This window comes from Aegilops tauschii, chromosome 5 (assembly GCF_002575655.3).
Source record: "Aegilops tauschii subsp. strangulata cultivar AL8/78 chromosome 5, Aet v6.0, whole genome shotgun sequence".
NCBI classification, from domain to species: Eukaryota; Viridiplantae; Streptophyta; class Magnoliopsida; order Poales; family Poaceae; genus Aegilops; species Aegilops tauschii.
The window spans coordinates 77,863,218-77,890,429 of record NC_053039.3 but is presented as its reverse complement, the minus strand read 5'-3'; the positions used below and the strand labels follow the sequence as shown (position 1 = coordinate 77,890,429).

At 47.8% G+C, this 27,212-nt stretch overlaps 2 protein-coding genes and 1 pseudogene across 2 annotated transcripts; all 3 read right to left on the bottom strand.

Annotated features, from left to right (window-relative positions):
* Positions 1-1,210: 1,210 nt before the first annotated feature.
* LOC109743189 (myosin-2-like) lies at positions 1,211-12,707 on the bottom strand (annotated as a pseudogene).
* Positions 12,708-13,264: 557 nt separating this feature from the next.
* Positions 13,265-14,717, bottom strand: LOC109743188 (uncharacterized). Its single transcript, XM_020302265.2, has 3 exons — positions 14,484-14,717; positions 13,904-14,376; positions 13,265-13,774 (listed from the first exon to the last, which is right to left on the bottom strand). The coding sequence occupies exons 1-3, from the start codon at positions 14,715-14,717 to the stop codon at positions 13,327-13,329; spliced, it is 1,155 nt and encodes a 384-aa protein (XP_020157854.1). The 3' UTR covers positions 13,265-13,326.
* Positions 14,718-15,223: 506 nt separating this feature from the next.
* LOC109743186 (protein PEP-RELATED DEVELOPMENT ARRESTED 1 homolog, chloroplastic) lies at positions 15,224-20,628 on the bottom strand. The gene is made up of 9 exons (XM_020302263.4): positions 20,284-20,628; positions 19,273-19,428; positions 18,596-18,664; positions 18,317-18,487; positions 16,604-16,747; positions 16,288-16,449; positions 16,118-16,183; positions 15,955-16,014; positions 15,224-15,861 (listed from the first exon to the last, which is right to left on the bottom strand). Exons 1-9 carry the CDS (start codon positions 20,548-20,550, stop codon positions 15,817-15,819), a joined length of 1,140 nt encoding a protein of 379 aa, XP_020157852.1. The 5' UTR covers positions 20,551-20,628; the 3' UTR covers positions 15,224-15,816.
* Positions 20,629-27,212: the final 6,584 nt, after the last annotated feature.

Genomic DNA, 27,212 nt, shown 5'->3' with positions numbered 1-27,212 from the left:
TATAGGTTAGAGGGAGGGGAGGGGGCACCATACGGGGGGGAGGGGACCCCTTGGGCTAGCCCTAGGGGAGGAGGAGTCCTCCCCTACTACAATTCGGCCTCCCCTAGCTTGTCATACAAGCTAGGGGGCGCCTCCTTTTGTTCCCACCACTTGGCATTTTGTATTTTTCTTGGCCCGTTGATACTTAGTTAATTATAAAAGCCTCCTAATCAATATTAGAGCCTTTTATTATTAATTTAACATCTTCGGAAAAAAATTCCACCTATATATAAATTCTCGTTAAACCCGGAAACTCTTCCGGTGATACTGTTAAGCTTCCAGTTTCTCTCAAAACTATTTCTAATATTAATGAAATATTTCATTAATATTTTATCATAACTCTAACATAAATAAAACTCAACGGATCGTGATTCCCTTAATCTTGTGACCCTATATGTTTGGTAAAACATAGACATGAACAACACTCCTTTTGTTCAATGATCAATAGCGAAACTGTGGACATCCATATTGATCCCTATGAATACACGGATGACATTCGAGTGAACCTTTGGTTATCATGTGCTATTCCCTTTGCTATGCGATACTTTACCAAATCCGAGGTGGGATATATCGTTATCCTCTTGAGTCATTCTCATGCTCACTATATTTGTCTCCTTGTTTCCGGTTTTGTTCTTCTTTCTCGTTGACATGTTTCGGCATCCCTGTGACCTAGTCACCCGTGTCTGGCCACACAATGATGGATGTTGTCACACTGAGAGGGCCCCAAGAATATATCTCCATTGTCGGAGCAGCAAATCCCACTCTTGAGCTATTTAGTCCCTTATCAAACTTTCTGATGTACATGCAAGTTGTCGTTATGATCACTGTGTTACAGGTGACGTTTGAGCAACCCCAAAGTACATCATACGATAAGAAGTGACTACAATACTCTTGTGGTCTAAGGAACTAAGAGCAACTCCAACGCGGTGACCCATTTCGTCCGCGCGCGTCCGTTTGGGTCGGCGCGGACAGAAAAGTCGGCCCAATGCGCCGACCCAAATGAACGCACTTCCGCTTTTCGTCCGCCTGCCGACCCATTCTCGGCCCATTTTTTAGCCTGATTTGCGTCGGCGCAGACACGAGGCGGACGCGCGCCGTGCCCGCCTACTCCTCCCCTGGCCCGCTAGTCGGTGGCACATTGGCCATCCTCTCTCATTCCAACAGCAAACACTCACCCGCCTCCTTCGCCGCCGACGCCGACGCCCGCCGCCGAGCTGCCGGTGCCGCAACATCCACCCCCTGCAACGCCGCCACCTCCCACGTCGCCGCCATCGCCGTCTTGCCGTCGGGGACCTGAAAGCTTCCCACCCCCGCTCCCGACACAGCCGCGACCAAGAAGCCGCCTCGCCGCCCCGGCCAGCTCCTTTGTCCTGCCACCGGCACGCTTGTCGGACGCCGCCAGGATAGGTGGCTGGTCCGAGGGCGGCGCGACTCCCTTCGCCGGCCGGCTCCTTCGTCCACGCCCGCAAGCTGTTCGATAGTTTGCCAAGGTACAAAATGGACTTCGCTGACGAGTTCTTTTTTCACAATTTCCTTTGCCACTCCGACGATTCCTCGTCCGATGATGAGGAGGAGATCTTGGCTGCCGTGTTGGTCCATCACCACCTCAATAGCCAGCGGTCGTTGTTTCGTGGCTCCATTCCGGGGCACCTTCCGGCATTGAATGGCAACCGAGAGAGCAGGCATTTCCTTCTTTGGAAGGACTACTTTGACACAACGAACCCGTTGTTCAAACATCAGAAATTCCGTCGCCGTTTCCGTATGAGTAGGCATCTTTTCAACCGTATTAGAGAGGGGGTGGTCGGCTATGATGACTATTTCGAGTGCAAAGAGGATGCCCTTGGAAAGATTGGCCTCTCCTCTTATCAGAAATGCACTGCAGCCATCCGAATGCTTGCATACGGAGTGCCCGGTGATCTCATTGACGAGTACGTCCGTATGAGCGAGTCTACATGCCTAGACTCTCTGTACAAGTTCTGCAGGGCTGTTATTGCTGTGTTTGACCATGAGTACTTGCGAGAGCCGACTCCTCAAGATACAGCCCGCTTGTTGGCGATGAATGCCAGCAGGGGCTTCCCAGGTAGGGGTGGGCATATTCACCGAGGACCGATGTACTGAACCGAAATAACCGGGGCCGAAACCAAATGGACCGAGACCGAAAATTTAGGTTCCTATTTCGGTTGTCAAATTTGCAGAACCGAAATTTATTCTGTAATTTTGGTTTTAGCACCTGGATAACCGAAATAACCAAATAACCCGAAGCTACAGAACATGCCTCGCTCTTCCTGTACCCACCCTGTCAATGCCCATGGCCGGCTGGGCCAGCTGGCCCATGTAGTGCAAACAACATACACGTTTGGTATGGACCAAATATTCTGTAGCAACCGGCCCATGCAAAATACGTTAATTGCACTACAGTAGTTTGTGGTTTAGTACCACCTCGGGGAGCCACGGAGAAAGGTACCGTAGGCAAGACTATAAAAGGTAGTGCCAGCTAGCCATTTGTCTCATCCACAGTTTGTACTGACACGTACAGGCTGACTAAAAAGGAAAACAGATTCCTGTGCCTAAACTTCCCATTTGTTCGGTTAGGACCGATCAAAGAACTGAGTCTTCGGTTCAGAAAAATATCGGTTACCTACTTATGCTGGAACCGATCGGTTTGCATTTTTAGGAAACCGAATTATTCTTAAACCCGGAAAACCTGAACCGAAAGCTTCAGTTAAACTACCCACCGTGGGAGTAACATAGGTAGTAATATCACAAAATCTAGATAAAATAGATGATGTTGCAAGCAATAAATGAAGAAAAGGAGGCATGTGGTACCACATAGCTAGTTACTAGTAGTATGAGTAACATCACACATATCAAGGCAAGATGAGTCTATAGCCTAATGAATGAAGTGTTGCATGTTACCACACATATGTTACTCCCCACTATAAAGGTAGTAACATAGAGTAGAAACATGGGCATGTTACTACTCTATGTTACTACCCATTGTGGTTAGTCTTAGACCGTACGCCCAGGCCTATTCCCAGGGATGCTTGGCAGCATAGACTGCATGCACTGGCAGTGGAAGAACTGTCCTTCTGCTTGGCAAGGATAATGTCAGGGCTTGCACTATCATACTTGAGGCCGTGACATCTCAAGATCTCTGGATCTGGCACTCTTTCTTTGGCATGGCCGGATCACACAATGATATCAACATGCTTCAACGGTCGCCGATGTTTGCTAGGCTTGCCGAAGGCAACATCCCACCGGTTAATTTTACAATCAATGGCCACAACTACGACAAAGGATACTACCTGGGTGACGGTATATATCCTCAGTGAACCACTATTGTGAAGACAATCCCCAACCCTGTCGGAGAGAAGAGGAAAAGATTTGCCCAAGAGCAAAAGAGTGCTAGGAAAGACGTCGAGCGTGCCTTTGGTGTTTTGCAATCTCTATGGGGCATCGTTCGGTATCCTGCTAAAACTTGGAGCACGAAGAAACTATGGGAGGTGATGACTGCTTGTGTGATCATGCACAATATGATCGTAGAAGATGAGTGCCCGGAACGTCTGTACGATCAAGGGTTTCAGTTTCAGGCTGAGAATGTTGTGCCTGAGCAAGGAGGAGCTACAACGTTTGAACAGTTCACTCAATTTCATCATGACATGCGTGATTGGGAAACTCACATGCAACTGCAAAATGATTTGGTTGAGTATATGTGAGCTCATGTTGGCAACCAATAGATGTATCTTTTTTATTCGGCTTGCAAAACTATGTGAGACTATTTACTTTTATTTGCCTTGTAGAACTATGTTATTTTTATTTGGTTGTGGACTATATGTTTTGCTTGTGAAATAATGCAAATTTTGTGTATGAAATAATGTAAAATTTGTGTTATTTGTTGAAAAAAGGCTGTCAGCCGGCCACGCCGACATATATGGGTTGGCGCGTTAGACGCACTGCCGACCCAAATCTCAAACGGAGCAGACGCCGAGCGGACGGCCAACCCAAATGAACTAAAAGCGGACAAAAGCACCGTCAATTTGAGTCGGCGCGTTGGAGTTGCTCTAAAGTATATGTTAACTCTTTGTATTATAACGATTGACTTGTGACGACAGTATCTCAAAGTATAACAAACAACTTGGGTCAATTCAATAGGGTCATTCTTCCAACGTTATATTCGCAAAGTTATTTTGGGACTATCATTACACTTAACGATATCCCAAGATCCAAAAAATATGATCACAAATAACACCTGAGCTAGTCTGAAAGGCCCTGAATTTTAGCGCCTTGATCGTCCTCCACCAGCCGACCACGGTGCCGACCTACGTGGGGAGCCTGCTGGTCGTGGATCTTCTCCGAGTGTACGCGCTTCTTGAGCTCCCCCTTAGTCTTGCGCAGCCGCGCCTCGTACTCCTTCTAGGCGGCGAACTGCCGCCTCGGCATCTTGAGCTCATCGATGGACATGGTGCCTGGCATCACCTCGGCCACCGCCCTCGCGGTGTGCTCGAACACCTGGGTCTCCCGCACGAGGGTGGCGTTCGAGGATTGGCGCTGCGGTGTCCGACCGCATGGGCGCGGAGTGCGATGAGGCTCGGGATCTGGGCGATTGCAGCAGCAGCCCGAGCACTGGTGGGACCATGAGGGTCGGATCGTTTTTGGTGGACGTGCCGAGGATCTCCGAGGACGATATGATTTCTTTTTCTCGTGGGACCGGGACAGGGAAAATCAGCCCTTGTGAGTGGTTCCAGGTGAGCCTATCAGCGGCTTCTGATCTGCATGCGGATGAGACAGGGCCATGCACGTCACCTCCTTGTGTGCATGCACGTAGCACGCCGGATCGCCTGCCGGACATGGAGATCTCTTGCATGGCACATGCAGAAAATGCTAGGGCGGAGGAGGTGGATGCGCAGGCACTTGTGCCTGCCACGGACGTGGTGTCGGGCACGCCGTTGTTGTTGGGCGATGTGGCTGCCTCTGTGCAAGCTAATGTGGCTGCGATGTGTGATGAGCTACAGGTCTCGCTCTCGCCAATTCTTCCGAGGCCAGACAGCCGTGCCCCGGCGGGCATGGGAGCAAATCCAAGGAAAAAAGAGGAAGGTTGATGCGACGCCAGCAAGACGCAGTGCCAGGATTGCCAAGCACGCGACCACAAGGCAACAGCAGGTGCTCATCCGGCGGCTTTGCTTGGCGCATGAGGGCGAGGTGATTTCGGAGGAGGCCCTCCGCATGTACGTGGAATTGTTCTCTCGGCCACTTTCGGACTCACATGTTGCCGCCGTGCTGGCTATGTTTGGCTGGGAGTCACAGCCATTGTCGTTGGCGGAGGAGGTCGCGGTGGCGTAGCTCTGCCGCGGTGCATCGGTGGTCAACAGTAGGTTTTCACAATGAATTCACAACCCATGAAAGTTGTTGTGTGGAATATGCGTGGTCTAAACGCTCCGGCCAGGAGGAGTGTTGTCTATCAGGTAGTGGTGGCGGTCAAACCGGCCATAGTGTGTTTGCAGGAAACCAGACTACAAGACGTGTCTCTAACACTTGTGCATCAATGCTTGGGCAATAAATTCGGGAAGTTCTTCTACTTGCCGGCTGATGGGACTCGTGGTGGCATTTTGGTGGCTTGGGATGAAACGGCCACCCAACTTTCCAACCCCCACTATACGGCTAACTCGCTCACGACAATTGTTAAATCACCGGGTGAGCAGGAATGGTGGCTGACCTATGTCTACGGACCACAGGATGAGCGGGATAAGGTAGCTTTTTTGCAAGAGTTGGTGGATATTCGGGACTTGCATGCTGGACCTTGGCTCGTGGCTTGGGACTTTAATCTCCTGGTGAATGAGGAGGACAAGAACAATGCGTTGATTAATCGGAGGATGATGGGCAGGTTCTGTGCGAAGCTAAACGCTCTAGAACTAAAGGAGTTGTATCTTAATGGGCGGAGGTACACATGGTCCAATGAGAGGCAACATGCAACGCTTGAAAAGATCGATCATGTCTTTGTCTCAAATGAGTGGGATGAGGCGTACCCTACTTGCTTCCTCTCTGCACTAGGGACCGCTTCGGACCATTGCCCTTTGATGCTTGACTTGAATATGGAAGTGTCCACGCGGAAGAGATTTAAGTTTGAGTCCTTTTGGGTTAAGGCGGAGGGCTTTATGGATATTGTACAAACGGCATGGAACTCAACTCCGCTAGCCTCCAATGTCTATCTTAAACTACACAACAAGATCAAGGCAACGGCGAGAGCCCTGCAGAAATGGAGTGATCGGTGGATTGGCAACGTCAAGCTACAGATTTGCATTGCTCTCGAGGTGATCAACAGGCTCGATATCGCCATGGACTCCCGACAATTATCGGCTGCCGAGGTAGAGCTTCGAAAATGTTTGAAGAGAAAGCTTTTGGGGCTACGCTCTCTGGAGAGGACTATTGCGAGGCAGCGGTCGCGTTTACTGTAGCTGAAAGAAGGGGATGGGAGCACACGATTGTTCCACCAGCAGGCATGCCATTGGCAAAGGAAGAACACGCTAAGAACTGTGAGGCATAGCGGAAACTTATTTACAGGACAAGAGGATGTAGTGTCGGCCATGGATGATTACTACTCCATGGCTTTTGGGTCGTGTGAGGTGCGGACTCACGCGCTCAACCTGGAGGCACTTGGGCTGCCGCGTCGGGACCTGGCTCATTTGGAGGAGCCGTTCTTGCCAGAGGAGGTGGAAAGGGTGATCAAATCTATGCCTCCGGATAAGGCGCCGGGGCCGGACCGATTTACGGGTCGTTTCTATGCGGTTTGCTGGCCCATCATACGGGATGACTTCATGGCTGCAATGAGCTGCTTCTATGCTGGAGATGTGAGAGGCATGGCAGTGATTAACAAGTCTCTTGTGACCCTCCTGCCTAAGAAAGATGGGGCGCTGGACGTGGGTGACTTCAGACCTATCAACCTAGTGCACGGGGCTGTGAAGATCTTTGAAAAGGTGCTTGCCTCGAGGCTTGTGGTGGAATTGCCAAATCTGGTGGGGAACCATCAAAGCGCATTTGTCAAAGGTAGATCACTCCATGATAATTTCATGCTAGTCCAGAGTATGGCGAGGCGATTGCACGCGCTCAAAAACCCTACAGTTCTTCTGAAGCTAGATATTTCTAAAGCGTTTGACTCAGTTCAGTGGGCGTTCCTCCTCGAGGTCATGGAACAGCTCGGTTTTGGAGCACGATGGAGAGCTTGGGTATGTGGGATTCTAGCCACATCCACTACTAGGGTCATGGTAAATGGAGACCCGGGAAGCACAATCTACAACTGCGAAGGCCTGCGGCAGGGTGACCCCGTTTCACCGATGTTGTTCACACTTACTATGGAGCCACTGCAACGGCTGTTTGACTAGGCAGTTGATAGAGGGCTCTTGCACCCCCTGGCTACAAACGGTATGAGGAAAAAGATCTCGATCTTCGCTGATGATGTGGTCCTGTTTGTCAAACCGGAGCCCATGGACCTTGCGGTTTGCAAATGCATTTTTGACCTGTTTGGAGAAGCGTCGGGCCTGCATATTAACATGACCAAATCGGTGGCCTTGCCAATATGTTGCTCTGACCAATGTATCAGCATGACTAGTACGGAGCTGGGGTGTCCAGTGGGCTCATTTCCAGTTTGGTATCTTGGGCTTCCATTGTCTTTGAGGAAACTATCTGCTACGCAACTACAATATCTCGTGGATCAGATGGCAAACCAACTGCCAAAATGGAAGGCTGCTCTAATGCCAAAGAGTGGTAGACTGACTCTGGTGCATTCTGTCCTGTGTGCCATGCCCATTCACGCAATGATGGTGTTGGATCTGCCGATCAAAACGATTGCCGCAATGAATAAGGTGTGCCGGGGATTCCTGTGGTGTCGTAAGGCCGAAGCAAATGGTGGAAATTGTGCTGTGGCATGGGAGGTGGTGTGTGCTCCGAAGTGGGCAGGAGGTCTAGGGCTGCCTAATTTGAGGTGGCTCAACCTAGCTATGCAGGCGAGGTGGCCATGGCTTCAACGGACTGATAGCAGCAGACCATGGAGCGAGTTCTCAATCAAGGTGTCTGATGAGTCTATGAAACTTTTTTCAAGCTGCTACTAGATGCAAGGCTCGGGATGGTATGAACACCCTCTTCTGGGAGGATCCATGGCTTGACGGCATGAGGATACAAGAGCTTGCACCGGCCATTTATGATCTGGTGCCAAGCCGCATGAGAAGAACATGCATGCTTGGGCAGGTGCGGGAAACATGGACTAGAAGTGTTGGTCCAAACTTGGGGGAGGAAGCCATGCACCAATTCTTACAACTATGGCAGAAGATCCAAGATTGGGAGCCAATGGAGGATACCCCGGACAGCATCTCTTGGTGGTGGGAGGCAAGCGGAAAGTACACAGTCAGGTCGGCATACGCCGCCAGGTTTTGGGGCAGAGAGATCATTCCCACCGCGAACATCACTTGGAAATCGAGAGCCCCGGCAACGTGCAAGTTCTTTACATGGCTCACCCTACGCAACAGATGTTGGACATCGGATAGGCTGGCCAGAAGGGGACTACCACACCAAGACAAGTGTCCACTCTGTGATCAGGAGGAAGAAACAATTGACCACATGCTCTTAACATGCGCCTTTGCTAGGACGGTTTGGGCGGGCCTATGCCAGGCATTGGGAAAGTTAGATTGGACACCTACTTTGGACGAGTGCCTCCGGACTTGGCTATGCGGTAAACAAGGACTCCCACCATTTTCAACAAGGATTTACACACACTACTATTGCTGACGTTGTGGGAGATCTAGAAACATAGGAATGCGGTTGTGTTCGATGGGGCAAGGCCATCGGTTGCTGAGCTTCTATGCAAAATCTTCGCGGAAGGTAGAACATGGTTGATGGCTGGGCTCATTAAAAGAAATGTGGATCATGTGTTTGCAGGTCTAATACGGTGGAGCATTGGGGAGGAGTAGTCTATGTTAGGGTGGAGTGGAGATGTATGTGTTCCTCCTCTTCTTGTGAGTTGTAACGCAATATGATGTTGCACATAACTGGTGGAGACGCTCTTCACCTTTCTTCTATCAATATATGATATGCACACTCGTGCATATTCGAGAGAAAAAAACTCAGTCGTGAGGTAGTGGTTCACGTGGGTTTTCTTCAAGCTCGAGCTAAGGACGACGGCGGGCTCGCCGCCGCGCTACTGGCGCTGGGGCTTCACGGACACTTCCTCTGCCTTCGTGGGCACCAGAGCTTGCTCGGCCTACATAACTCGTCAGATAAGGTTGGCTCCCGGCGATGGCTCATGGAACCGATTGCTGATCTGGTCGTAGCAGCGTTCTGAGACATCTGCCGCGAGGCGATCTGTCTCTATAGCTCCTCCTCCACGGACTTCATCTTGGACTCCCACTCTGAGAGCCGGGCCTCGTAGAGCTCCACCTGCTGCCTCAGCCTGGCGATCTCCTCCTCCTTGAGCCTCACGTTGCCATCTTTCTGCTTCGCCTCTTCCTGCACCCGCAGAGCCCTTCTCTCTAGCTCCAGCTCCACCGAACGCCTCTCCACCTCCTGCGCTTCTTATTATGATGAGACAGAGGGATTATTATATTAGCTGGCTATTAGAACGACTACAAATGAGGTGGCAATCAGGTAGAACTAGTAGGCTCTGTTATTAGGTATGCTCTAAGGGGTATGACTATATATATGTGCCCCTTCCCCTCGTCCAATTAGAAAAGTTATGATGTGACTTAACTTATGTGCCTCCTCTAAGAGAAAAATTAACCTATACTCTAGGAGAAGAACTTACTTCCACATTGTGCACTATTTTAATTTTGGCTTGTCTGAGTCAAGGAACCGATTGAGCGGAATTAAGTTTCAATCAAGGGTGATTGCTGATCAGTCCATTAACTTCTCCCAAGATCATCACATTGGTGTGCGTCGTCAGGACTGGTTATTTTAGAGAAAAGGGTCTCAGAACTATTATAAAATCTATTATTAAAGTTCATCAGAAGTGTGAAGCATTCTAAACATAATAAAATTTTCATCGAGGTTCCTGGACCACCGAACGACCACTGTTGTCGCCGACGCGCCTGAAGGAAATATGCCCTAGAGGCAAAAATAAAGTTGTTATTTATATTTCCTTATGTCATGATAAATATCTATTATTCATGCTAGAATTGTATTAACCGGAAACTTGATACATGTGTGGATACATAGACAAAACACAGTGTCTCTAGTAAGCCTCTACTAGACTAGCTCGTTAATCAAAGATGGTTAAGTTTCCTAACCATAGACATGTGTTGTCATTTGATGAACGGGATCATATCATTAGGAGAATGATGTGATGGACAAGACCCATCCGTTAGCTTAGCATAATGATCGTAAAGTTTTATTGCTATTGCTTTCTTCATGACTTATACATGTTCCTTTGACTATGAGATTATGTAACTCCCGAATACCGCAAGAATACCTTGTGTGCTATCAAACGTCACAATGTAAATGGGTGATTATATGCTCTACAGGTATCTCCGAAGGTGTTTAGTTGGGTTGGCATAGATCGAGATTAGGATTTATCACTCCGAGTATCGGAGAGATATCTCTGGGCCCTCTCGGTAATGCACATCATAATAAGCCTTGCAAGCAATGTGACTAATGAGTTAGTTACAGGATGATGCATTACGGAACGAGTAAAGAGACTTGCCGGTAACGACATTGAACTAGGTATGAGGATACCGACGATCGAATCTCGGGCAAGTAACATACCGATGACAAAGGGAATAACGTATGTTGTCATAACGGTTCGACCGATAAAGATCTTCGTAGAATATGTGGGAGCCAATATGAGCATCCAGGTTCCGCTATTGGTTATTGACCGAAGAGGTGTCTCGGTCATGTCTACATAGTTCTCGAACCCGTAGGGTCCGCACGCTTAACGTTCGATGACGATTTGTATTATGAGTTATGTGTTTTGGTGACCGAAGTTTGTTCGGAGTCCCGGATGAGATCACGGACATGACGAGGAGTCTCGAAATGTTCGAGAGGTAAAGATTAATATATTGGACGATAATATTCGGACACCGGAATGGTTCCGGAGTGTTTCGGGTATTTTTCGGAGTACCGGGAGGTTACCGGAACCCCCGAGAAGGTAATGGGCCTACATGGGCCATAGGGGAGAGAGAGGGGAGCCCGCAAGGGGTGCGCCCCCCCCCCCCATGGGAGTCCGAATTGGACAAGGGGGAGGAGGCGCGACCCCCTTTCCTTCTCCCTCTCCCTCTCCTTCCCTTTTCCCCCTCCGAAAGAAAGGAAGGGGGCCCGACTTGGACTAGGAGTCCTAGTCGGTTTCCCCCCCATGGCGCGCCCCCTAGGGCCAGCGGCCTCCTCCCCTCCTCCTTTATATACGGGGGTAGGGGGCACCCCAAAGCACATCAATTGTTCTCTTAGCCGTGTGCAGTGCCCGCCTCCACAGTTTACTCCTCCGGTCATATCGTTGTAGTGCTTAGGCGAAGCCCTGCACGGATCACATCACCATCACCGTCACCACGCCGTCGTGCTGAGGAAACTCTCCCTCGACCCTTTGCTGGATCAAGAGTTCGAGGGACGTCATCGAGCTGAACATGAGTAGAACTCGGAGGTGTCGTACGTTCGGTGCTTGATCAGTTGAATCGAGAAGACGTTCGACTAGATCAACCGCGTTAAGTTAACGCTTCCGCTTTCGGTCTACGAGAGTATGTGGACACACTCTCCCCTCTCCTTGCTATGTATCTCCTAGATAGATCTTGCGTGAACGTAGGGAAATTTTGCAATTGCATGCTATGTTCCCCAACAGCGCCCATGTCGCCACACCCATATCGGAGCTGGCTTGACCTTGTCGATGACAGCTAAGAAGACTTCGTGCACGTACCCCTAAGGACCAGTGGCCCGGAGCCGCAGTTGACATCGTAGAACCTTTGAATCAATTGGAAGAACTTGGCACCAAATATATATCATCATCGTGTATACACAATGATAAACCCTAACCTCGCCGCCCCAAGGAGCTGGTAGGACTTTAAGTCAGACCTCCGTCCTAGTCTGTCTCGACTAACAAATTTGAGGAGGATCGGAGCCCAAAAGACTGACTTGAAGAAAAAGCGTTACCATCCATTCGAGCATCGCCCTTGCGAGGGCTAAAACTGTAACCTATCTACTATCAAGAGCCAAGGCACCAGGATTCTCCTCCCCGTCATCGGTTGCCGGAGTAGCAGGTAGAAGGGAGATGAATTCATAGGCTCATTGGAGATCTAGGGAAAAAAGACTTTAACCTAATCGCCCTGCAACTTGTTTTTAAGTAGGCAATGCTACTTATCCTTCCAACTTGTGAACAGCGGGAGCTATCTCTATCTGCAAATGTCAAGGAATATTTCATGTCTAGAACATCAACTTCCATGTTATTGTTGGTGGTAGTTTGAGTACTTATCAACTTGAGAACACAGTCCAAATCACTAATGGAGCTACACAAAAAACTTTAAGAGGGAAACAGTAAAATGTATAGATCTAAGGGGGGCAAACACTATTTCTTTTCATCTAACCCCTCCAAACCTCCCCCCCCCCCCCCCCACCCCACCCTTCTTAGGTAGACAATGGTAGTAACCATTCCAACTTGTGAAGAAACGGGAGCCTTCCATATCAGCAAATGTTGAGAAACCTTCCATGTCTGAAATATCAAATTGTGTGTTACTATTGTTGAGCACCTATCTACTCGAGAATTTTTCAAAGGACTTTGATATAAGCATGGTAAAATGAATGTTTTTTATGGTAATTTATGTTGTCGCGAGGATGGCAAACCTTTAGCAAGCATGGCAAGTCTATCATGTTTATTTTTTTTGTCAAGAATTGTCGTGCTTGCTAAAAAAATTGACATCATAGCGATAACATAAATTGCCATAAAAAAACATTCGTTTTGCCATGCTTAAAAATCTAATGTCACTTTTTTAACATCCCCTTTTTCAGATGATCCTTGAACATTAGAGATTCGGAAATTTCGTAGCAGGTCATCTAGTCAGCACTTCACACCACCAACATACCACACATTAAGACCCTGTTCAGTAATCCACCAACTCCCGGAATCTGCGGGGCGAGGAAACTGCACCTCTATCATTTTCAACTGCAGCTCCGCTAGCTCCGGGAGCGGAGTTATGGAGCGGAGGGACACCAAACATGGCCTAAGTGAGGAAAACTCTTCTGTTTCATCTTCATCTTGCCGTGTACGTTGGTCACTGTAATTTTGCTTTCATTCATGTACAACGAGCGGCGGTCCAGCATTTTGCGTGACTATCGGCGGCGGCGAAAGCAGCAGCAAGAGAAGGAACAGGAGGGAAGGCTAGGGAACTTGCACGAGGGGAGGCTAGGGAACTTGCACGAGGGAAGGCTAGGCAACTTCATGGCGCAAGCGCAAGTGCAGCACCTCTTGGGGGCTCTGAATTTCGGCGCCTTGATCGTCCTCCACCAGCCGCACCACCGGCGCCGGCCGCCGTGGGCAGGCTGCTGGTCGTGGCTCTTCTCCGAGTGGACGCGCTTCTTGAGCTCCGCGTTTGTCTTGCGCAGCCGCGCCTCGTACTCCTTCTTCCAGGCGGCGAACTGCCGCCTCAGCATCTTGAGCTCGTCGACGGACATGGTGCCCGGCTTCACCTCGGCCACCGCCCTCGCGGCGTGCTCGAACGCCTGGGTCTCCCGCGCGTACTCGGTCGCGAGGTGGTGCTCCGCGTGGCTCGGCTTCGAGCTAAGGACGGCGAGCTCGCCCGCGTGGCTCGGCTTCGAGCTAAGGACGGCGGCGACGGCGGGCACGCCCGCGTAGCTCGGCTTCGAGCTAAGGACGGCGGCGACGGCGGGCACGCCCGCGTGGCTCGGCTTCGAGCTAAGGACGGCGGCGACGGCGGGCTCGCCGGCGCGCTGCTGCTGCTGCTGGGGCTTCACGGATGCTCCTCGAAACAGGCTCTCGCCCCGCTTCACGGACGCTTCCTCCGCCCTCGTGGGCGCCGGAGGTTGCTCGGCCTGCGCGACGCCGTCGGATAAGGTTGGCTCCCGGCGGTGGCTCGTGGAACCGATTGCTGCTCTGGCCGCCGCAGCAGCAGCAGCAGCCTGAGACATCTGCAGCGCGGCGGTCTGTCTCTGCAGCTCCTCCTCCACGGCCTTCATCTTGGCCTCCCACTCGGCGAGCCGGGCCTCGTAGAGCTCCACCTGCTGCCTCAGCCCGGCGATCTCCTCCTCCTTGAGCCTCACGTCGTCGTCCTTCTGCTTCGCCTCTTCCTCCGCCCGCACAGCCCTTCTCTCCAGCTCCAGCTCCACCGCACGCCTCTCCGCCTCCTTCGCTTCTTCTTCTTCCTGGCGTACGTCCACAGGCCAAACCATTAGTAATTAGTCGATGGCATGCATGCATGGCATTGCTCCTCGCGCGGCACAATGCTAAAACAGACGTGGTGTATACGTACCGGCGGTGGGGGGAGCAGGGCCAGCGGTGGGCGTTGTTGACTCCACGGCGCGCTGGAGGCGGGCCTGTGGATGGAAGGAGGCCGGCCCCTGACGGTGGGGCGCGTGGGCAGCGCCGGCGGCTCCTCCTCCTTGGGCTTGTCGTCGGGCTTGCCGATCCCTCTCTGCCTGAGCGCGTCCAGCATCTGCTCCATCGAGCTCAGCGCCGACGATAGAGAGGAGGAGGACGACGCCATCGGTCGCCCCCCACACGAATCAATCCCAAGTCAATGCACGCCGAATTGTAGCTGCTGGACCACTCCGCTCTATTGCACCGTCGTCCAAAACGAGCGTCTCTGAATTCGTACTAAACGATCGAATCCCCTTGGCTTGTTCAGAAACCGCCGGCGGGAGCAGATGCAGAGCGGAAGAACTCCACCGTGATAACCTCGTCGGATCAGGGAGGGGGGAACGGATTGCGGGGAGGAACCGCGGCCGGAGAGAAGAGCCCGGCCGCGGGGCACTAGCCAATCGCGGGCTCGCGCTGCATGGCTGGGGCGTTGGGTGCTTCTTTTCTCAAACATTTCTGGTTGCACGCGCGTACGTACGGTTTGGTGTCTGGGCTGTGCAGGTCGCCAAGGTCGCCTTCAGTTGCAGGCATGGATGGTTCTCCGTGCCACCAGGGGATGGCCTTGCCAAATTTAGAAGAAAACGGTGAAGACTGATTGTCAAATCAAAGAAGCCGCCCGGAGTTGGACCTATAGGACGCAACATATAATGTCTTCACTCAAATACAAGTGCCGTCTTTCTATAAAAGAGGACACTCAGAAAGTGTCTGGGCACCGAAGTTACCGACTACGAGGGAACATATATCTTGTCGCCACACCTAAAATTCACTCTAACAACATAGTAGTACATGAAAACATCTATGCAAATCAAAGTTACAAAGGCTATACAAAGGAACATGATCAAACTAAACTATCTAAGAACCTTCCAGAATCCTAGCTTCCAAAACCATTTCTGGTGCAGTACCAATGTCTTCCAAAAGCACTTGCTACTCGAAGAAGGCTATAACTATCATTAATCTAACCGTTTCATTGTGCTCCTTCCAAGTTTCCAACTTACTTCTGGACTGCGCCGTCTGCACGTGATTATACAATGGTACTCTGCACAGAAGACTGGAAGTGATCATTGGCCTTCAGGTGCTCCTGTCACCGTTTCTTCCCCTCCATTTTGCAGCCAAGTAACTCACAGCCACCTATGGAGAAAATATCCCGATAGCTTGTACTATAACACTGTTCTTTTGTGCAAAATGTTTCATTTTTGTATTGCATATATGACTGATCACATGTAACACTAGAAGGCCATTTCCTGAAGAACTTTCAGTGTTGTTTGATGTACCTATAACAGTCAGATATGGAAAAGGGAATTATTTTTCCAGACAAGGGTGCCATTCAGGGCAACTTATAGTTCAATGGAATGAAGGTAGCTCACCCATTCTAGATGTTGTGCTGTAATGCCAGATGTGTTCTTTGCATATATGCCGCCTAAGACCTTACCACAAGTTGAAGAAGTTGAATTACCACAATGTAATACCTAACGGAAACTAATGCGCTCATTTCAAAGAAAATATATGATTCATAAATTAGCATGATACCTTAGAAACTGTCTCGAGGAACATTCCAGGGCGGACAGGCTGTGGCTTGCGGCCCGTTGCATTTTCCTAATGTTCATGTAAAAATGTGGGGTCAACAACAGTCTGATTCAATGCACATTATATGTGAATTTGTGATGATAGCAACTACCCAAGTTGTATCCAAGCCTTACCCTTCCAGATGTCCCAGTTGAAGGTTCCAGGTCAGAATTTGGTCCAGCATTTGTGCTTTCAGTGCTATCGGCACCTTCCTCTTTGCCATGCATAACATCACTGATCATCTTCTCCACTGATTTCCCTGGTTTGAGAACAACCAGTTTGCTCAAGAAATTCACCTGTTCACCAGTATTGTTCATGAGGGTCACAAACCAAACAGAGCAGCTCTTACACCACACCAAAGTAATTAAGGATATTCCAAGTCTGCCACTACACATGGTACTAAGGATTGCAACTATGTTATTTCAGGAGTCCAGCATGTCTAAAACATACCTCTGCTTGAGGAAGGGTATTGAGACCACGATCATTTCTTTCATCTAAAAGGCCACCTCCCATCATATTTCGAGCTTCCTCTCTTACTATAACTAGTCTGGCCAGAAGTTTTCGATCAGGAATTGTGGGTCTGGTTTCCATTGACTGCAGCAACAGAGAAAAATTAGCTCAAAAGATTGGGAAACTATTTGTTGACATAGATATCCAAATAAATTAACTACAAGAAGCACTCTTCCTAATGTTCTAATCATAAACAAGAAGTTAATGTTTCTAGTGAATTATGTCTGTTAATGTGTCTAGTGAATTATGTCTGCTAGTGTTGCAAAATTTGAAATATTAATTACAGTTTCAGTTTGCCATCAATCCATCATCACAGATTGAAGTATCAATTCAGATGACATGTATTTTAAGTTTTTTTAGAAACTGTATTTCATGTTTAGATAGGCAAAAATGATCTCATTTAGAACTGGAATTCTAAATGGCATTTGGATGAAGGCTTTTCTTGTTCACCATCAATGTAAAATAAAATACAAGTCATTCATATTTTTCAAAAGAAATTAATAAAGTACCAGAAAATGTGTAGTTCACAATGCTAGTGTTGATAATGGCAGATAATGCACCATGCGCCGTGTGTATCCCATGCAGAATACACACTAGTTCACAGACATAGTTTAGTCATTTGTGAGGGTGCATCTCAGTTTCAACCAATTTCAGAGCATCAATAATGCAGGAACGATGATGTGCTTTATCTGTTTGAGGGGAGTGAATAATACTAAAAGTTACAGAAACTGGACTCAGATTTTTATAAAGTAGTAGAAGACCATGATGCAAACACGACAACCTAGAACTCTGCCACTTTAGGAGGTGGTTGTACAAGGTAGCATATGTTATATAGGGGTGTCATGTATGCATGGCAGTGGTTCATACTCGTCTCCAAAATGTCAGCTTTGCTAACATGACAGTGCTCAGTGGTAAGTGGAGGCAGGAGAAGTGGCCAGTGGCTCAATGTCATGTCCTGATACGAACTTGAACTATCCAAGGTCACATTGGCTACAATGACTAGCTCAAACAGGTCAAAAGTTGGACACAAGAAATCAATTACATTCCAAGATGGTAAATAAGACAGTTCAAAACCATCTAAAGTTCCTCATCATCGACGCAGAGGACGGAAAAGAAAAAACTAAAAAGTCCGTCAGGCCCTAATACAAATGTCATTCACATGCTAGTTTTTTAGTTGAATAAATCCAAGTGCAGAACTATTATATAGTTCAGTTCATTAGAAATTTGCAAATAAAAAAGAGAAGTTGCAATAAAGCTGTATATCCAGCATAACTTTTGGCAGCCATGGGCTAATAGCTATTACCCAGGAAGCAGTTATATGCATTCAGAAAGAAAACTACACACATTTAAGAACAGTTATGAGACAACTGATAGGAATGATCTGCACTAATCCAGTTAAGTAAGGCTGTAAATATTCTCTGTCTTGAAGAGTACATATTGTTTTTAGTTACATTGTATGTTCATTTCAGACATGTAACTAGCGATCATAGTAATAATGTAAATAACTATGTAGCAACAGGAGCCGATGTTCTGCAAGCCAACACTACTTGGGCTCCATACAATTATATATGAATTAAAAATGGCCGAGAATCTAAGCGCAGAAGTGTCAAGATCGCATATTCATCACGAATGAAAGCATGCTCTTCAACCTACCTCCAGCAGATCATCCGCCTGATTTGCAATGTCATTGAGATTTGCTCCTGGAATTTGACACTTCAGGCCTTTATCATTTTCAAAAACACCACCACCGGCAGCTACACGACGTAGTAGTTCATGTCTGCTCTCTTTCTTTTCAGTCTGGCAAAGAAGTCCAACTACTTGAACCTGGTTCATAAAACGTGCAGACTCGTCAGATTGCGTAAATATGCATAGAGAAACAAACAAAAAATGATGGACTCATATAATTATTGCTGCAGTAGAAGTAACACTCACATGCGGAGGGCATTTTTTTGTCAGATGGTCTAGCACCGTCTGCTTGACTACTTCAAGAAGAGAGTTACGCTGCCATTGTAAAACCGGTATGTAAGGGAAGTAGAGAAAGCTTGTAAAAACAGAGAAAAGCATATACATGTAACAGGATAGTAATAATTAGTCCAGCTGATAACAGTGCCTCAAAATATCTTTCATGCAACCCGTCTACATCAAATTGTAGCAAAGCATTTTCAGGGATATCTTCAAGAACTTAACACATACCCAGATAAGGCCCACGGTCAATTGGAAATGAGTAACATTGTAAAATTAGGTGTTAGACCAGCAAGCATGTCTCACAACAGTTCTTGTGCACTTCAGAGTTACCCTATTCCCACAAAGCATTCTCAGTGATATCTCCCAGAATAACTAGATAACATGTTAAACGATGTTAATGAGCGATTTAACATGAGTACATACATACAGGTTAACGCTTTATCATCCATTGCATAATCATAATTGGAGACAGATAAATCAATAGTGCATCATTTTAGTACCACAATATGGCAAAGCCACTAGAGCACACGCCACATTTGTCATTTGTGATGCTAAATGATCTCTGATGGAATGTTCATTCAGAGAAGATAGATGCAGGTCAATGGTGTAGAATGCTGAGTTGGGTGAGGGAAGTACCAAGCTACCTCATCATCACCATCCTTCTGTGCGAGCTGTATCATGTAATCGAGTGCCATTAGAAAGCCAGACTCCATCTCATCAACCCTATTCCCAATGACTCCCTGAGCCACCAGCTCCACGGCCACCGGTGCAAATGCACCATCCATCTCCATGTCTTCCATCTACAACACCACCAATATACATAAACGACAGCAAAAACACAGTGTTGCAACTGTAGAACCCTCACAGGCAGCAAATTCAACAATTGGCCCACATCGTGAAGCATACTGAGATAAATCCGAGTCACCATTTAAGATTCATCCATTCATCATGGTTCAACAATTTAAATTTTAACACAACATATAATTGAGTCCGATTAACCAAATGTGACATAACACATATGATGACAAAGTTAACATTGAAATGGGCAATCGAACAGTTAAAATGTGCCAATTCATCTAAAAGAAAACCAAAAAATGGTATTCTTCATAAATACATGAGTAACATGACTTACTAGAAAACATGCGGTCAAACTTTGAATACTACAGAAAAATCTCTTCAGATCGTTGTTCGTAATTGTTCAGTTCGTAAATACCGGTAACGTGAATATAATAATATCATTAGATTTGTCATGAATAGTAGTTGAATATTATAGGATTCCATAATCTCTTGAATAACATATGTGCACAAAAAGTAATTGAAAGACACCTGTTGGAGAGTGTGCCATCTCAATGTCTAAAAGCTTGTCTATTTCAAAATGGAGCGACTACAGTTTACCACCCAACAAGAGCAGAGCACATTCCAACAGTAGATAATAGGTCAGAAATAAAACAAATAATCATCCAGATAGCTCGAAAATCATAGTAACTGCCGTTTCCATATTCCTTCGTGGCAGGTACTAGTACTATCCACAAACCACGAGAGAAGTTGTCATTTCATGGAACTGTTCTACAAGACCGAGACTGAAACTAAACTAAATAACAGCTTCGTCCATCCGTCGATATGGAGATAAGCAGAGAGGTGGCGAAATACTGTACCAGCGTGAGCATCTCCTGGAGCACGGAGGCGACCTGCTCGCCGCCGCGGAGGAGGGCGTCGCACTCGGCGGGGTCCCACTTAGCGGGGTCGTCCCCGAGTGGGGACGGCGAGGCGATGGGGAGGGGCACCTTGGGCTTCGCGCCAAGGCAGACGGCGAGGGTAGCACGGGAGGGGACCCGCGGCCTGAGGAGGGAGGCGGCGGGCCTGCGGGGCAAGCAGGGGAGCACGGCGGTGGGAGGGGCGAGGGACAGGGAGAGAGCCGCCATGGCTTTGCTCTGCTCGGGCTGCGGAGAGAGGACAGGATACGTGGCAGACACGGGGGGGAGATGCGATGGGTTTCTTCCTTTCCGACTTTTTGAAACAGAATAACTAACTCACATCTGCTCCCTCCGTTCCGATTTACTCGTCGTGGTATTTTTAGAGAAGGCCATCATAGCTAGCTTTATTAAAATTAAGCAATGTTTACATCATCTACGAGCTTACTGACAACACAGTCAGGAGGCTCATCCAACCAACTGAAAGAAGATTTATTACAGAAACAAAAATTAGCTAGCGCATGAGCTGCTTGATTACAAGAACGATAACAATGCTTAAAAATGACCTTCCCGATCAAGGAACTAGTATCCACACATTCCGCGTTGCCGCCGCTGAGTCCCACCATCTAGTTTGACCATTACAGAAGTTAATAACATGTAGGGAGTCTGATTCCGCTTCCAACCGATTGAATCCAAGAGAATTAGCAAAAACTAGACCGTCTCTCATTGCCAAAGCTTCTGTAGTGATCACATCTGCGGCGAAAGGGATAAATTTGCATTGTGCCGCCAAAAGTTTCCTCTAACATCCCGTAGTATGGCCGCTGTAGCCCCCGCACCTTCATCTGGATAAAAAGCTGCATCAACATTCAATTTAATAAATTGAGGGTCTGGCTTACTCCATTTTGCTTCAAGGAAACTAGGGGTGAGCGATGACGCCCTCTGATGATTGCTCGCAATGGATAGCACTGACAACGCCCATCTCCACTGTGGTGGAACCGATTCATTACGCGTTATTTGTCTTCTGATCCACCATAGGTACCAACCTCCCACGGCTATAACCTGTTTGAAGTTCAAAGATGGATGCATAGCTACTTGTTGATCCGGCAGTGAGAGTATATATTCAAAGATGGTTGAACCTGATCTGTCAACATGTATCGCTTGGTCAATGATATGAGTTAACCCAAGATGGGACCACAAGGACCGTGCATTAGTGCACAAGAATAGCAGATGTCGGATGTCCTCGGCGCCTTGATGACAGATGGGGCATGCACCATTTGAACCAACATGTCTATTAGTAAGGATAGCACGAAGCGGAATAATTCCTCGCAAAATTCTCCAACCAAAAATCTGAACTTTACGTGGACATTGCAGCTTCCAGAGAGTACTCCATACAGTCAAAGGGGTGGATCCACTTGGGCGCCCCATCATATTTGCATGCACCCGAAAAGTATGCATCCACTGCATATGATAAGCACTTCGAACTGAAAAAATTCCAGTTCTGTTTGGGTGCCATGCTATAAAATCATCAAATCCTTGTAAGTGAATAGGTATTTGGAGTATCCTGCGTGAATCAACCGGGTTGAATAAATTTGAGATCAAAGTCTCATCCCATGTTCCACTCGTAGGGTCAATCAGTTCACAAACTCTAGTTAATATTGTCTGACCCCGTGGCGTGATTACCTTTCTATCCGGGCTAGAAGGTATCCACGGATCCGACCAAATGTTCACATGCTCTCCAGACCCAATTCTCCAAATATAACCTTTTTGAAGGTATCTAACCCCTTCAGAATACTTTGTCATGTGAACAAGGATCCATTTTTTGGTGTAACATCTAGGATACTGCCATTTGGAAAATATTTAGCCTTTAGAACTCTTGCAACCAGTGAGTCCGGGTCAGTAATTAACCTCCAGCATTGTTTAGCCAACATCGCCAGATTAAAAGAATAAAGATCCTGAAAACCCATACCTCCCTCACCTTTTGGGATACAAAGCTTCCACCACGCCATCCAGTGCATCCTCTTATTCTCCTCATCATCACCCCACCAAAACTGTGCAATTATATCTGTGATCTCTTTACATATTCCTTTAGGTAGGCTGAACACGGACATGGCAAAAACAGGTATAGCTTGAGCAACAGCTTTTAACAAAATCTCCTTACCCCCAACAGACAATATCTTTTCCATCCATCCCATCAGTCTAACTTTAATTCTCTCTACAAAGTGCCTGAAGCAATCACTTCTGTCTGCACCCACTAAGGCTGGGAGACCAAGGTACTTATCAGAGAGCGCTTCTGTATCAATGTGTAAGATTTGACAAATCTCTGCCTTTGAAACTACACTTGTATTCGGGCCAAAGAAAATGCTTGACTTGGCTAAACTCACCATCTGTCCTGAGCTTTGACAATAGGTATCTAGTGTTTGCTGTAAGGAAGTTGCATTTAACACATCTGCTTTCATGAGAATTAGAGAATCGTCAGCAAATAAAAGGTGTAAAACTGACGGTGCATTCCTGCACACTCTAATCCCATCCATGCCACCAACTTCTTCTTCATACTGCAACATACTAGAGAGCCCTTCTGCACAAAGAAGGAACAAGTATGGGGAGAGGGGATCCCCCTGCCGAAGACCCCTAGATGGGGTAAACACTTCTTTCTTTAGAGTTAAACCTCACTCTATACCTGACAGAAGAAACACAAGCCATGATCATCTCTATCCAATGCTCATGAAACCCCAACTTCTGCTAAATTAGAACTAAAACCACGACGAGTAAATCGGAACGAAGGAAGTAGATGTTTTTTAAAGATGTCTCATCTAAGTTCTTAACTATTGGATCTACACGTTGTAAATTTCGTGCAAACCACCGATCTGGCGCTGTGTTTTCTGCCGTTCTCCCATATCTCTGGTTCTGTTTGCCCGCTTTCCATTTTATTTTTGGTCGGCCCAATATGTCGTTGCTGCATGAGGGGGCACGGCCCGTTTGTTTGTTTTCGTTGTGTCTTTTATGGGCTGGTGGACGTCATGCTGAGGATGTGGCAGGAACGATGGACTTGTGAGCGTCTTTTTTTCCCTTTTTTTTGTTTGAGCGTTTTTGTGTTTCCTGTTTATTTTTTGAATGTCTGTTTCTTTGTAAAAACTATTACTACATTCTTTCATCTTATTTTAAGTTTTCATTATTTTCTCTATTATTCCTATCCGATTTCCTTCCATCTTTTTCTTTTTATATCCTTTTTCATTTTATTTCATTTTCATTTTGTATTTTTTATTTTTATCAAAAAAATTAATAGATTTTTCATGAATATTTCTTTATAAATTTGGGAATATTTTTTAAAGTTTGTGAACACCTTCTAAATTCGTGAATATGTTTTTATACGGAACGATGTCTCATCTAAGTCTGTCACCATTCGATAGTTTCTGTAATTTTCAAGCGCTCGATCCTCCACCTTGTTGGTCGTTGTTTGTTTGTCGTGAATCCTTTTTGTTGTCCTGTTTGGTTTCACTTTTATCAGCCCATTATCGCGGCACAAATTCACCACTGATACGCAACTAGGGCTGACCTATTTCGTGTCCAGTTGCAAGTCCACCCTCGACACATAACTGGGGATGGGTGACCCCTTTGTCCTAGTTGCAAATACACCCATGACATACAACTAGGCCCATTTTTTGTTTTAGTTGCAAGTCCACCCTCGAATACGTAACCAGGGCCTGACTCTTTTTTGTCCTGGCTGCAAGTCAACTTCCGATATGCAAGTGGGGGCAAGCCTTTTCGTCGAAGTTGCAACTTCTCACATGATATGCAACTGGGCCCTTTTTTCATAGTTGCAAGTCCACCCTCGATTTTGCAACTAGGTCTCACCCATGTTTTTGTCCAGATTGCATGTCCACACATTGACATGCAACTGGCGCTCGCCCGCCCATTTTGCTTTGTCCTCTGCTAGTTACTGGGATCGATCTTTGTTCAAGCAAAGAAGAGATGGCGGTCAATGATGACGCAGTGAGTGTCTTGTCTCTTCATCCTTATGATCAATTACTGGTGCTACTAAGCAGTTGTTTGTTTGTCGAGGGTCCCCAGATGCATCTCGATAACCAACTCTTAACTAGGGAAGTGAGTGTGTGTGTGTGTGTCTGTCGAAAGGTGCCTAGTTGCGAGTCGATAACCGACTCGCAACTAGGGAGGTGTGAGTGTCTTTTTGTCAAGGGTCCCCAGTTGCATGTCAATCATCGACTCGCAACTAGGGGTGTGTGTGTTTGTCGAAGGACCCCTAGTTGCAAGTAGAACATCGACTCGCAACTAGGGGGTGCGTGTGTGTGTTTTGTCGTGGTCCCTAGTTGCAAGCCGCCCATCGACTTGCAACTAAGGATATGTGTGTGTATGTGTGTTTGTCGAGGATCCTCAGATGCATCACGAATAACCAACGCGCAACTAGTGTGTGTGTGTGTGTGTTTGTGTGTGTGTGCAGGGTCCTCAGTTGCAAGTCAACAATCGACTCGCAACTAGGGGTGTGTGTGTGTGTGTGTGTGTGTGTTTTGTTGTGGCCCCTAGTTGCAAGCCGCCCACATACTCGCAACAAAGGATATTTGTGTATGTGTGTTTGTCGAGGGTCCCCAGATGCATCTCGATAACCAGGTCGCGACTAGGTGTGTATGTGTGTGTGTGTGTGTCGAGGGTCCCTAGTTGCAAGTCAACCATCGACTCACAACTTGGGGGGTGTTTGTTGAGGACCCCTAGTTGCAAGTTGAACATCGACTCACAACTAGGGGTGTGTGTGTGTGTGTGTGTGTTTTGTCATGGCCCCAGTTGCAAGCCGCCCATCGACTCGCAACTACGGGTGTGTGTGTGTGTGTGTGTCGAAAGGTGCCCAGTTGCGAGTCGATAACCAACTCGCAACTAGGGAGGTGTGAGTGTCTTTTTGTCAAGGGTCCCCAGTTGCATGGCAATCATCGACTCGCAACTAGGGGTGTGTGTGTGTTTGTCGAAGGACCCCTAGTTGCAAGTAGAACATCGACTCGCAACTAGGGGGTGCGTGTGTGTGTTTTGTCGTGGTCCCCAGTTGCAAGCCGCCCATCGACTTGCAACTAAGGATATGTGTGTGTATGTGTGTTTGTCGAGGATCCTCAGATGCATCACGAATAACCAACGCGCAACTTGTGTGTGTGTGTGTTTGTGTGTGTGTGTGCAGGGTCCTTAGTTGCAAGTCAACAATCGACTCGCAACTAGGGGTGTGTGTGTGTGTGTGTTTTGTTGTGGCCCCTAGTTGCAAGCCGCCCACATACTTGCAACAAAGGATATTTGTGTATGTGTGTTTGTCGAGGGTCCCCAGATGCATCTCGATAACCAGGTCGCGACTAGGTGTGTATGTGTGTGTGTGTGTCGAGGGTCCCCAGTTGCAAGTCAACCATCGACTCACAACTTGGGGGGTGTTTGTTGAGGACCCCTAGTTGCAAGTTGAACATCGACTCGCAACTAGGGGTGTGTGTGTGTGTGTCTGTGTTTTGTCATGGCCCCAGTTGCAAGCCGCCCATCGACTCGCAACTAAGGGTGTGTGTGTGTGTGTGTGTGTGTCGAAAGGTGCCCAGTTGCGAGTCGATAACCGACTCGCAACTAGGGAGGTGTGAGTGTCTTTTTGTCAAGGGTCCCTAGTTGCATGGCAATCATCGACTCGCAACTAGGGGTGTGTGTGTTTGTCGAAGGACCCCTAGTTGCAAGTAGAACATCGACTCGCAACTAGGGGGTGCGTGTGTGTGTTTTGTCGTGGTCCCCAGTTGCAAGCCGCCCATCGACTTGCAACTAAGGATATGTGTGTGTATGTGTGTTTGTCGAGGATCCTCAGATGCATCACGAATAACCAACGCGCAACTAGTGTGTGTGTGTGTGTGTGCAGGGTCCTCAGTTGCAAGTCAACAGTCGACTCGCAACTAGGGGGGTGCGTGTGTGTGTGTGTTTTGTTGTGGCCCCCAGTTGCAAGCCGCCCACATACTCGCAACAAAGGATATTTGTGTATGTGTGTTTGTCGAGGGTCCCAGATGCATCTCGATAACCAGGTCGCGACTAGGTGTGTGTGTGTGTGTGTGTGTGTGTGTGTGTGTCGAGGGTCCCCAGTTGCAAGTCAACCATCGACTCACAACTTGGGGGGTGTTTGTTGAGGACCCCTAGTTGCAAGTTGAACATCGACTCGCAACTAGGGGTGTGTGTGTGTGTCTGTGTTTTGTCATGGCCCCAGTTGCAAGCCGCCCATCGACTCGCAACTAAGGGTGTGTGTGTGTGTCGAGGTCCCTAGTTGCAAGTCAACCATCGACTCGAAACTAGGGGGTGAGTGTTTGTGGAGGACCCCTAGTTGCAAGTTGGACATCGACTCGCAACTAGGGTGTATGTGTGTGTTTTGTCAAGGGTGCCCAGTTGCATGTCGATAATCGACTTGCAACTAGGGTGGGTGTGTGTGTGCGTGTGTGTGTGTGTGCGTGTGTTTGTAGAGGGTCCCAATATCCCAATTGCATGGCGATAACCGACTCGCAACTAGGGTGTGTGTGTGTGTGTGTGTCTTTATGTCAAGGATCCGCAGTGTCATGTCAACCATCGACTCGCAACTACGGGTGTGTGTGTTTGTTGAGAACCCCTAATTCCATGTCAACCATCGACTCGCAACTAGGGGGTGCATGTGTGTGTGTGTTTTGTCGTGGCCCCTAGTTGCAAGTCGTCCATCGACTCACAACTAAGGATGTGTGTGTGTGTGTGTGTTTGTCGAGGGTCCCCAATTGCATGTCGATACCCCGACTCGCAACTAGGGGTGTGTGTGTCAGTTTGTGAAGGGTCACCCAGTTGCATGTCAACCATCGACTCGCAACTAGGGGGTCTGTGTGTTTGTTGTGGACCCAAAGTTTCAAGATGACCATCGACTC